The following is a 12,664-nucleotide window of genomic DNA, read 5'->3' as shown; positions in this document are numbered from 1 at the left end:
CCCCACGTGCCGCTCCGCGCGCCGGGTCCCCGCGGCTCGCGCGCACCGTCGTTATCCGGCAGCGTCACCTGGCGGCCGCGAACCGTCCACGCGCCCCGCGAGGCGCCTCGCAGCCCCCCCCCAGTCCCGTGGCACCGCCATCGCCGCGCCAGCCGTTAAGACACCACCGCGGCTGTGGAAGCCCTCGGACGCGGCCAAGCCCAGGGAAGGGCCCGGGCTGGCATTACCATCTCCATTACACCTGCGCCGCCCGAAGAATACTCTGCCGAGGGGACAGCAGAGCGAGCTGACATCTAGCCATGGCCAAAGAAATTAACAGCCTCGTGGGCGGGGGAAACACCCGGGAAATGCAGGACTATGAGGTGAGTCCTGCCACTCCTCGGGGCCAGAGGCAGCCGCCCTCGCTCGGCGGTCCGCGGGCCGGTCTGGGACTCTGCCCGGAACGCGCGTCCAGTTAGCGCAGTTTTAAGACCTGTTGTTAAGCTCCCACAGCTTCAGTTGTTTCGCTTTTTGTCCGTGGCAAGGTTCCCTGAAAAGAAGGGTTGGAGGTTAAAAGTGAGATTTGATCGGTACCGGCTGTGCTTAGAAGGGAGAAGAGCGTTGAAAAACGGCCGGTGGAAGGACTACGGTTGGGGCCTAGGAACAGTCTGGAAAAAATTCACCTAGTTCTATTCCCTTAAAATAAGTTTCTTACACACCTGAGTGAGGTTGTCACTTCCTGAAGCAGTACAGCATATACTCGGCAGGAGACAGCCTTTTATTTTTGCTGCACAATCATCTAAGAAAACACAAACATTAAGAAATGCTAAGAACACGTACAGAAAAAGCCAGAGCTGGGTGAGGAGTGCGAGTGAGGAAAACGGCTGCTGGAAGTGAGACGGGGTTACCCAGCATCCCGGCTCTTGTGGGGGGGGAGAAGCTTGTGCGCGAGAGCGGCGGTTACCGGGCAGCGCGCGGCGCGGCCGGCTAGCGGCCGTTGGCGGCAAACGGTTTCAGAAACGGCAGGCGGTACGGGCGGAGCGCCGTTAGTTGAAGAAGAGCTGCCGAAGGGGTGAGATGGAGTCCATCCAGGAGTGACCGGAGGTGAGCTGAGGGGGTGAAACAGTGGAAGCAGTAGAGAAAGTGTAAAGTTAGGGAAAGGTGAGACTTCACAGCAGTGACTTTGCTCAGTGGGAAAAAAAATCTTGATAGAATTTTCCGTCCGGCATCCCCAGGTTTCTGTACCTTCAGGGTGCAGATAGTTGGTCACGAACTTGTGACTACCTACTGTGTCTGCTGTGGTTGGTGAGAAAAGAAATGCAGTGTTTTCAGGGGAAATTAGTTTTTTTCTTCATGGTTGAATAGGAGTTACAGTTTCATAACCGGTGTAACTGTCGGCAAGATTCAAGGCAAAGGGCGGTTTTAAGGGGGTTGGGAGTAGCCGGTAAAGCTACCACAGAGGAGGCCGGAGGAGGAACAGTGTCGTGTATTTCAAAGTCTTGCAAATGGTTGTTGGAGGTAGGCCTTAGGAGGGCCGAGCGGCAGTGGGAGCTGACCTCTCCATCAAAAGTTGGTTAGGAATAGACAAAGCAAGATAAGGGCCTTATATGTATTTTTTCAGCTAATATGGAAAACCAGATTTTAGGCTATTTTTTAAAATCCAACAAACTGCTAGATTATTATTTTAATAACTGTTGGAAAATTTTAACTCAACTTGTGGTTGCATCCTCTTTATGATGGAAAAGGAGTATGCTTTCTCAAGTAGTGAATGAAGTGGGTCATAGAAGTCCTGTTTTGCTCATTGGCCTATTAGAAATGAGTATTCAAAAATAAGTGTTCTAATGGATCCAGTAGGAAAAAGTTGGGAAGATGTAATTATGGGGGAGAATGTGCCATGATTGTAACAGGAGTAACTTTAGGTAAGAAAGCCCACACAGATGTCATAATGCGCATTATTAACAGGGGAATTCTGCTGAGGAAATCTGAGCCGATGCTGTCAAGTGTTAGAACTGAACAAGGCAATTCAAAAGCAGCTCTTCTCAATTCTCAATGAAACATCCCAAGGAGGTAAATTGATGCCTTGTCCAATTACTTACACATTTCACATGTGCCATTTTTTCCAACTCTGGCTTTTTCTGTACGTGTTCTTAGCATTTCTTAACGTTTGTGTTTTTAGAGGATTGTGCAGCAAAATTAAAAGGCTGTCTCCTGCCAAGTATATGTACTGCTTCAGGAAGTGACAACCTCACTCAGGTGTGTAAGAAACTCATTTTAATGGAATAGAACTAGGTGAATTTATACCTGTGGTAGCGCTTTAATGACTTTCTGTTAATATTAGCCTCCCTCAGATTTTACTTAATGAAATATATCCTTAGTTGCTTGTGGAGGCACCTATGGAGACAACTATGCTATTATGGAGGGATTTGCTTTGTATAAGAAGTCTGTGTTATTATACTGTTTTCCTTTTCTAGGTACAGATTTGCCATTTACATTTACATTTCAGAGACATAATAGCAGTATTTATGCCATATCTCTTTTTTAGAAAAAAAGAGCACTGTGAAAATACATGTGTAAGATGAAAGTGTGCATAAACTCCATGCATTAATCTGTGAGCTCCTTTTACTTTTTTTTTTTTTTTTTTTTTTTTTTAAGGAAAAAACCCTAAGGATATCTTAACATTGTATTATTTCCTGGAGTGTTAAAAAAAAAGTGTTCATGTGTGTCATGATACCACTATGCTCCTGCCATGATATTTGGAGTTCATATATATTTGGTATTTACTGAAGGGGTTGTAATACTAACAGTTTGATACTAATAGAAAAGACAGATCTGTTGTGGCTTTATGGTTTGAATGAAAATAAGAGACTTTGCTAATTCAGGCTAGGGGAAGATCTTCAAGATCCTGAGATTTGATAGTGATGTCTCCATGTTCTTTGGTTTCTCATTTTTACACCTGATCTGTCAAAATATTTCACAATTAAAATAGGACAAATAAAAAGTGATATCCTTTAAGAGTTAGAGTCTATTATGAATCAGGAGTGGTGGTGTGCTGAAACCCTCCCAAAATATTAAACAACAAAGTTATTAAACGACAGTACACCAGGAATACCAGTTGCAGGTTTGTAATTGCATGTGACATTCAAAATTTAAAGAAAAGCACGTTGCACAGTTACTAATCTAATTCCAGTACTAGCTGGCCATTTTATGGGTTGTTAAAGGCAGCTGCATGTATAGTAGTGTGCTTTCTGGAATGATAGTTCTGTGTTCTAATAACTTTTTGTTGTTTTGTATACACAAATTCCCAAAAAGTTTACTTGAGTTGGTAATTTAGTCAATCAGGAGTTGACTAACTGAAAAAAACCAACTATGCAACACATCTGCAAAAGGCTTTGTTCTGATGATTTGGGCAGTAAATCTGCATATGCTGACCTTCCATAATTTCTACCATGAAGTATAAAATAAGTGAATATTTTATTTCTATAACTGAGTCTTTCTTTGGTGTGCCTGAAAGGTATTGCTTATGTCTCAGAGAGAATGCAATAGCTTTTGTTCTCAGTTTCTTTAAGAATGGTCATTGCTGAAATATTTAGAAATACATCTGCCCTTTATGCTCTAGTACTTTACTGAGGGAATTTATAAAGTAGAACATTCAAGCAGTGTGACTTCATTTCCTGGTAGGAGTCAGCTGAAGGAGAGCTACAGCTGAGAGATTTGTCCTGCAAACCAAGGTGTGAGCTGCAAGAACTGGAGGACAAACTAAGTGAAACTCGTGTGCAGATCAACCAGATGGAACGAGAGTAGGGAAAAAAAATTAACTGCAATTTTTTCTGTTTGCTTTTTGTTTTTGCTTTTTTTTTCCCTTGATGTCTAAATATAGATGGAGATTTGTAAAATGTTTTATTTCTGGCCTAAAACCAGAGTTTCAAAATGCATTGAGCTCTGTATCGTGTGTATATATCCAAAGTGGGGTACAAATGATACAGTCACACCCACATTCATAAATTCACTTGGTAAGTTTTGCTTATGACAGAGATGTTGAAAGACATGCCAGTATTCTACATAAAAAGGTTTTGTATAGTCCATGACAATCCCTTGTGGAGTTATAGTCTATGAAATGTTGCATACTAAGCAAACCCTAAATAAAAAAAATCAATTGAGTAGCTACAGTGTAACATTTATTGAAGGACCTACAACATGTCGCAATTAATTATACAATGTAATTGATACATAAATGTCCAAGAAGATAAAAGCCACTGTCATAAGATGGAGGAAGTCACTCATCATTTCCAAGATGAGTGACTAGGCCTGAAGAGTTTTTGTCTAGTTGCATAAAACATATTTTATGGAGCATTATAATATAAAAGTTAATAAATTGCTTCAGATACAAGTTAGTGCAGTTATTACCAGCTGCACGGCCATTTAAGGGGCAGCTCGACGCGGCAGACACATTCTCACGCATCCTATTGCCATGAGAACAATGAACGTTCCGGAAGTCTTGGGTCAGTGCATTAAGTGATATAATTTCATGCCCTTACTAAGTGATTCCAAGAATATAATTTTGGATTTCCCCCATGCCTACCCCCATGCCTACTTCTAGAGCTCATCTTCCCAAATCTGCTTTTCTTTCCCAATTGCCCTTTGTAGTAGAATTCTTTAACCCTCTTTTACTACTGTTCTGCTAGAAGTCCTTCCTGAAGGAGCTGACTTGGATGGAACTGGGCAGTCTTTCCTCTTAGCAGATGTTGGTGGCCTTATTACCTGTGGTCATCTCAGTCAGCTTGTTCCTTAAAAAGGTGGAACAAGAATCCTATCAATTGATAAGTGTTAGAGCTTTTGTTGATTTAGAGTCTCAAAAAATCTCACCAGGGTCCTCCAGTAAGGAAAAGGAAGGACAGGGTGAATACCTTAAAAATAAATAGAAAACATATTTTCTTTTTGCCTTCCACTTCTGGTAAGAGAAAAGCAACAGTAATACCGGTATTTGGATGGAAAGCAGAGATTTTGGGATAGTTTTTATTATTAACTAAGAGTAAAGGACAGAAGATAAACTTGTTTCACTGGTTGTCTGCCAATCTTTAAGAATCACTCCCGCTTTTGGGGACAGCAGGAGAGGAATTGTTAGCTTTTGGTATTACTTGACTAGCATTTCTGATGTCTTTTGATTGACTAATATATTTCTGCAAAGAAAAAGAGCCCAAAACCTGGTAGGAGACAATACATGGGTTATTAATCTATAGGAAAGAAAACTGAGATGGTTTAGTTACTGTCTTAAATGTGAAAAAGAAATTAGTTTCTTTTAGACCTGATCATCTGAGCTAGTATAAGGACGCCAAATGTTAACCAGTAATTGTTCCTATAGCACACAGTGCTATATCCACTTTCCTGCCACAATACACTTACACAATTTAAAGTAAGATCAAGGGTCTGCTTTGTTTCATTTGTTTTTAAACTCTGGATTTTTCCTGTATTTCAGTATAAGGAAAGCATGCTGAAATTATTTAGCAAGGATAAGGAGCTTGGTCAATAGTTTTCCTATTTTTTTTGCTCCTTTTGTTTGATGATGAGGATTAATTGATAGATAGTTTACGTTGATAGAAGGACATCTTGTGACTGACTGTTCTGTGTCATTAAGTCTGAAGGCTTCCCGGTGCCACTTAAAGAGGCTAGAGGAACTAGATGAGTACGAGCAGAAGATTGAGAACTTGCGGGATGAGATTGCTATGCTGGATTGCAAAAAGTCTGTTATCCAGAGCAGGTAGAGACCTTACTCAGAGAAGTCACTGAATCATAGAAATCGGTCATGTTAGGTAGCATGAATTTCTTCCTCATTTAAATTGAAATATAAACAAAAGCCAAGGTTTTTTGCTTTGTTATGAAGGAACATAAACTCTTTAGGTTATTTGTTCTAGTGCCCAAATATTTTATTTTAAAGCAGTTATGTTACGTTTCAGACAAAACAGCAAATAATGCACCTTTACAAAATACATGGAGAGCAACTGTATGAAATAGTTCTTTTGTTGATGAGTACTTTTATAGAGTTCTGCTCTGTAGTTGTAGTATTCAATTTTTACTTGTTTGACTTCAGCAGTACTCTTCGGTGGTACTGAAAGAGGAACAAATCTCCAAAATATTACTGGTTAAAGGTGTGTTTCCTAGGAACAAAGTGCTTGGCCTTATATGCTTTACATGTTACTTTTCTTTTACTGTTTATGCTGTAGGCCATAAAACATTCTATGAAAATGCCTTCATATTAGACTAACCAGCTTCTTTAATTACTTGGCTCAAAACTCACCTTACCCTTGTAAAAATTAAATTGACGAAGAAGTCTGCCATAGGGAAGGCATCTGAGGATGGTAAAGTGACATGAAGCTTCTTTGCTTGTGTGTCGTAGGCTTTCCCGCTGCACTCCTCCGCCATGCCGTCGGAGATGTCTCTCTCCACCGTGCCGTCTGAGGGGCTGTATCTCTCCTCCACCGTGCGTTCCAAGGGGCTGTATTTCTCCTCCACCATGCCTTCCTAGGGCCTGCTCTCCATGCCGTCCAAGGGGCTGCTCTCCATGCCCTGTGCGGGCCTGCTCTCCATGCCCTGTGAGGGCCTGCTCTCCGTGCCGTCCAAGTGCCTGCTCTCCATGCCCTGTGAGGGCCTGCTCTCCATGCCCTGTGAGGGGCTGCTCTCCATGCGGACCCTGCCGTCCGAGGGCCTGCTCTCCATGCATTCCAAGGGCCTGTTCTCCATGCCCTGTGAGGGGCTGCTCTCCATGCGTACCCTGCCGTCCAAGGGCCTGCTCTCCGTGCCTTCCGAGGGCCTGCTCTCCATGCATACCCTGCCGTCCAAGGGCCTGCTCTCCATGCGGACCCTGTGGTCCATGCGGACCCTGTGGTCCATGTGGACCCTGTGGTCCATGCGGACCCTGCCGTCCAAGGGCCTGCTCTCCATGCGGACCCTGTGGTCCATGTGGACCCTGTGGTCCGTGCGGACCCTGTGGTCCATGCGGACCCTGCCGTCCAAGGGCCTGCTCTCCATGCATACCCTGCCGTCCAAGGGCCTGCTCTCCATGCATACCTTGCCGTCCAAGGGCCTGCTCTCCATGCATACCCTGCCGTCCAAGGGCCTGCTCTCCATGCATACCCTGCCGTCCAAGGGCCTGCTCTCCATGTGGTCCCTGTGGACCCTGTGGTCCCTGTGGACCCTGTGGTCCGTGCGGACCCTGTGGTCCCTGTGGTCCCTGTGGACCCTGTGGTCCATGCGGACCCTGTGGTCCCTGTGGACCCTGTGGTCCGTGTGGACCCTGTGGACCCTGTGGACCCTGTGGTCCCTGTGGACCCTGTGGTCCGTGCGGACCCTGTGGTCCGTGCGGACCCTGTGGTCCGTGCGGTCCCTGTGGTCCATGTGGACCCTGTGGTCCAAGGCCCTGCTCTCCATGCATACCCTGCCCTCCAAGGTCGGGCTCTCCATGCCGTCTGAAGTGCCTCTCTCCACCGTGCCTACCATGTCGTCCAAGGGCGTGTATGAGGCCCTGTGCCAGGCCCTGTGTGAGGCCCTGCGTGAAGCCCTGCGTGAGACCCTGCGTGAGACCCTGCGTGAGGCCCTGTCCTCCCAAGTGCCGTGCCCTTTGCCCAAGGCCCTGTACACCTCCCCGGATCAGGCGGGGCAGCGCTTCACACCGTGCCTGCCTCATAGCTCGCTATAACTTCATTTACGCTAAGGAACGCTTGGAGGCAGAGTGCATTTTGAGGCGATACGTCTGTAACTTGGAGACGGTGCAGAGGATAGTATACATTGCATGTGTGGTGAGAAAGAAATATTATTTCTTATTTTACAGGCTGGAGGTGTGTTGTAAAATACTATGTCTGCAGTGGTTTAAATTGTGGGTAAATTAGCATTTCTGTCAAGTGCAGAGAAGAAAAGCTTTCTTTTTTATTTTTATTTTTCTTTCTTTCCCTCACATTTCTACATTGAACTCTCAATGTAGTGTCCTACCTGACCTGTCCCAAGATGGGAACAGGGTCAATGATTTATTGTATGGATACTAAAAGAGTGAAATTTAGTCTGAAATTGGTCAAGTGATTTGGTCTGAAAAGTACATGGTATCTGCAGTGATCAACATTGCCTTCTGCAAATAAATTACACTCAATCAGAGAATTCCTTCCTCATGAGTTAATTTTCTCCTTTACAATGTATTATATTCCTCCTTGTTTTGATGATAGTGGGTTAAATTATTAATTTTCTGATAACAGATAAAATATTAAACTGGGTCTGCTGTATTTAACTTGATGTTCTTTACTTTTGCAGGAATCTTTCCGTGCGGCAAAGATGGCCTTCTGGAGGGTGAAAATAAACGTAAAAGACACTTTGGGTATATGTTTCAGAGGGGGACCTACGTCACTTGAAGTTGCTGTCCTGGATTATATAGCTTGCCACAAGGATCTGTATGACGTTTGTTGCAGTGTCCATGTAAGTGAAGGGCAGTGGTGATCTCTTTCAGGAGCTAGTAAATTCAGAATATGTAAATTAGAAATGCACTGTAACCTGAAGGAGAAAAGAGTTACTGTATGGACTTTGTCTTGTAGCAGTTTATTTTCTAGAACAACATTGCTAGGACTAGTATATGTATGGCTTAGTAATGGCTTGCTTGGTTTGTTCATAGCAGCACATTCTTTCTGAAGTTGTTGTTTTCTGGAATAGTCCAGGCCAACATTACTATGAGATTTTTATACTGATTTTTAAATGTAGAAAGCTGAGAAGCATATTTAGGGGGGATTTCTGCAGTTGCCTGTGAAAAAATTGTTAGTGAGTGCAAATTACTCATGTGTGTTTATTTTCAGGAAGTCGTTTGCTGCATGAACAGGAACCCAAAGCTTCCATGTCCAGGAGAACTGGATTTCGTTGTGATCAGCAATTTGATTCGAGAGGTGTGCTGTTTGGCTTATTCAATGCAGACACTCATTCCTCCTCTTGATATTGCCTATGGTGTTGATGGAGAATGCTTCAATAGGAACATGTAAGAAATTTCTATATTCAGTCAGACTTACCAATAAAAGTTTTGTAGTCTACTTGTTTCCTAATTAATATAGCAGTGCTAAACATTAATTTAGGGCAAAACCCCCTGGCCTGTAGTGAATTTGGTATGTTTTTAAGGTAAATACTAGCATGTACATAAGCGTCAGCAATTTTTTTTTAGTGAACAGCAGAGCAATTTTCTGGATAAACTTCACTCTCAAGAGCATATTTAATTTATTATTTAAGAAGAAAATGATCATCAGCTTTCCCTGCTTAGTCTCTATTTGCCTTTTAAAAATGCTTGCATCTTGTTTGTCCTTACTGGCCTGTTCTATAAAAGTCATATTTACTGAGATCTTGGCAGTTGGTGTCATTACCAGGGTCATCAACTTGTTTGCTGCAACCTCCAGGCTGTGGCTACTGTACAACACACGACTATTAATATGCTGCCATCTCTTCTGGTTTAGAGCTGGTCAAAACCAAAACTGCCTCTTAAAAATGAGAATTTTGTTAATAATTTTTTTTTTCTATAGGGTCGATCTGCTTTTTTAGCAGAGACCTGTAGAGTGCTTCCATGTTGTCTAGAAAATAATTGGAATTGATAGGTCATAAAAATTGCTCTAAAAAGCAAAACACCTTACATCACTAAGAGGGTTTCTAGTAATAATTTAGAATAGAATGGAACCCAGGTCATGAAGAGCTTGAGAAGTCAAGGAGAGAAATAGAGAATATGAAAGTAGACTCTTGACAGGGGAGTGCAAAATCATACAGGACTACTCAATGATCCTATCTGAATATAGGACAGTTAGCTTTTGACACTCAAAACTATTGGCTAAATTAGGAAGCATGAACACTGTAATATAGTCTTGAGATGCTTTCTCCACCTACTTGGTGTGTATGGCCTTAAAAAATATTTATTATGTTTTTGTGTGCTGCTGTGGGAGACATGTACATCTGTCTATCTAGCTAGATATATGTGGCATATGTATATGCTTACATGTATAGGATTTGGATGTGGTACACAGAGATGGAGCAAATAAAAGTTGTAGAAATTAAAATATATCTGTTTAATACATGTGATAGCATTCCACAAAGAGCCAGCCAAACATCGTTGTACCCTATGCCTTGCTTTGCCTCTGATTATGACATTGTTTTATATTACTTACTATTGTAATAGATTACTTAAGTATAGATGTATTGCTTTTAATGCAATTTATGTTATTTGGTATTTGTTGTGACTTTGAATCCATAAAGCCAGATGTGTTATTTGTCCTTATAGAGGGCTTGTTCTAGCAAGATATTCCAGGAAGCGGGGATGACTGTGTCTGCCAAATTGCTGCTCAGAAGGTTTAATCTGTCAGTGGACACAGGGGCCCTGGCTTGTGTGGGGCTTATGCAAAAATTAAGGTCTAGTGGCCTTCTGAAGTGTTAGATGGCTTTATTAGAATGTCTGTCAGGATAAGTAAACAGTATGTTCCGCTAAGTCTGTCTTCCAAGTCCATTTCTTTTACAGGATCACGTTACGAATACATATTTTTGTGATGTGGAAAGATACTAGTAGCTACTTTTTATCAACATTGATGATTTGGAACATATTTCTCTTTTGGCACTTAATGCAGACATTTCTTGTACTGTTTGTTTCAACAGGTACTATCGTAGCTTTGACTCCGATTTTGCAGCTCCCTTTGTGGCCTATCACGTCTGGCCTCCTCTGGTAGAAGATGGCACTGTTATTGTGAAAGGAGAAGTAGTCACTAAAAAAATGGTTATGGTACGTATTTTGTTAAAGAAAAATGTTAAGGGAAAGTCAGTGGATTTCAACACTGTTTTTAAAATTTAAAAAGATAAGTTTTTAACTGTCCCCTATATGGGTGGAGTAGTATATCAAACATCAATTAGGTTTTAGTGCCTCATCCTGTATATAGTATGAATAGTTCCATTTTCCTTCATGTATTATTTATGCAGATAATGGTTGTTGTCAGAACCTGTTCTAAGCAGAAAGCTTACTGTGTTTCCTCTCTGTCCTCAAACCTTGTCTCCAGTATGGCTTGCAAAGTGTGTCTTTATTAAACCTTCTCTCGCAGAAGAGGTTTACTTACAAGAGCCTACTTTCTCTTGTAGTGTCCTCGCAGATGCAGGATTAGAAGCAGAAGCTGCAGCTGTGGCCGTCCTCTGCTGTGTGGGGTAAGCCTCAGCTAAATGTTTGTAGTGTTAACAGCATCAAGTATTTTTAACTAGGAATGTAGGCAACCTGTTAAAAATGCTGATGTGCCACATGTACATTTTAACACTGGGAATAAGTGCCTTTGCTTGATGGTCTCGAATGAGGTGAAGCTGAACTGACAGATAGTTATTGCCTGGTATAATGATCAGTAGAGATACTGTATGAGAAGTAGATCATAGTTAAATTCTCAGAAGCATCAATTGTGTGTCTTGGAATGCTTTGCCCCTACTCTGCTTTAGTGCCCTTCCAAATAAATAATTGCATCATCTGGAAATGTTTCAGTAATTTTGGAGTACATATACAACACATAGTTCCTGCCTCCTGGACTTAGTGACCTAAATTTACTCCTAATTTATGAAATGCATCAAAGGGGCCAAAAAGAAATGTAGGGTGAGCAGGAAGAGAAGGTGGTACAAATGTGAAACTTCAGCAGAGTTCTGCATATTGTGTGGTTACATAACGTTTTTTTATTATTACTGTTAAAAATGTGTATATTTTTCTAGTTGTTAGCCCATCTTATTAAATGGACATAGGCACCCTCACCTTAAAATATGAATATTGAAAATGTGAGAGGCTTTGGGTAGGGCTCCCTTTTTTGTGTGTGTGTGCAGGATGTGAAAGAAAACTAGAAAGTTGTTGAACTTGACTTTGTAACAGTAGAGTTGCACTGATAGATGTGCAGATTTTCTGAATGTTGATGGGTGCCCAGGTGACTTTTTTGGTTACAGTTCTTTAGCACGCCTGATTTTCCTTTTCTCTTTGTCTTGCAGGTGCCTCGAAGCCGCAGTCTTTCAACCGTGAGGGTCAGAAGTAAGTGGCATATTGGTTCCTAGTGACTCATGGTTTTCACATCAAGCCATTGAACAATTGAACAAAAGAACAAAATTACATGTTGACTGTCTCTGATTCTAAAATACTTGCCGAAGTGTTAAATTGGATAGCCCCTTTTTTTTTATGGGTGGAAAAAGGCTGAGATTTTTTACTTGGAGGAAAGCTTGTTTTTTCACTCTACTTGGACCATTGTCATGATTTCTCTCTTCTGGTTGCCTTCACTGTGGCCAGTGCTGTAGTAAGTAAAACTTGCTTCCTTCCTTACCCAAGAGACAGTTTGCTACTGTATATCTGCTGTCTTCCAGCCTTTCAAATTCCAAAGAGATGGCTAAGTTGTGACAGTGAAGTGAGGGATTTCAGGCAGCATGAGTGTGTGCCTATCTTGAAGCCAACCCAACTTAGAGATTTAGAAAATACAGTTGCACTGAAATGTACCTTTTTCTTCCATAGGGCGCTGCTAACTGGACATCTTCCTGCAGTGCAACACAACTGGATTCAACAACTTTGCTGGTGTCGTTTCTCTTCGGAAGTACCTCAAATCTCTCAATAAATGGCGGTTGTCACTCCAAATGGAGTTTGTATTCAGTGTGTTTTTTAGAATTATAGAAGGCTTATTTATAATTTTAGAAA

The 12,664-nt window shown here is 42.1% G+C and overlaps 1 protein-coding gene across 1 annotated transcript; it reads left to right on the top strand.

Moving 5' to 3' along the window:
- Positions 1-170: 170 nt before the first annotated feature.
- On the top strand, positions 171-12,144 carry SPATA18 (spermatogenesis associated 18). The gene is made up of 12 exons (XM_058025170.1): positions 171-362; positions 493-628; positions 1,957-2,046; positions 2,156-2,232; positions 3,658-3,776; positions 5,612-5,734; positions 7,553-7,769; positions 8,272-8,433; positions 8,805-8,980; positions 10,627-10,750; positions 11,101-11,163; positions 11,974-12,144. The coding sequence occupies exons 1-12, from the start codon at positions 300-302 to the stop codon at positions 12,034-12,036; spliced, it is 1,413 nt and encodes a 470-aa protein (XP_057881153.1). The 5' UTR covers positions 171-299; the 3' UTR covers positions 12,037-12,144.
- Positions 12,145-12,664: the final 520 nt, after the last annotated feature.

The sequence above is a fragment of the Melospiza georgiana genome, chromosome 5, assembly GCF_028018845.1.
Source record: "Melospiza georgiana isolate bMelGeo1 chromosome 5, bMelGeo1.pri, whole genome shotgun sequence".
In the NCBI taxonomy this organism is placed as follows: Eukaryota; Metazoa; Chordata; class Aves; order Passeriformes; family Passerellidae; genus Melospiza; species Melospiza georgiana.
The sequence above is the reverse complement of the archived record's forward strand: the minus strand, read 5'-3'. Positions and strand labels throughout refer to the sequence as shown.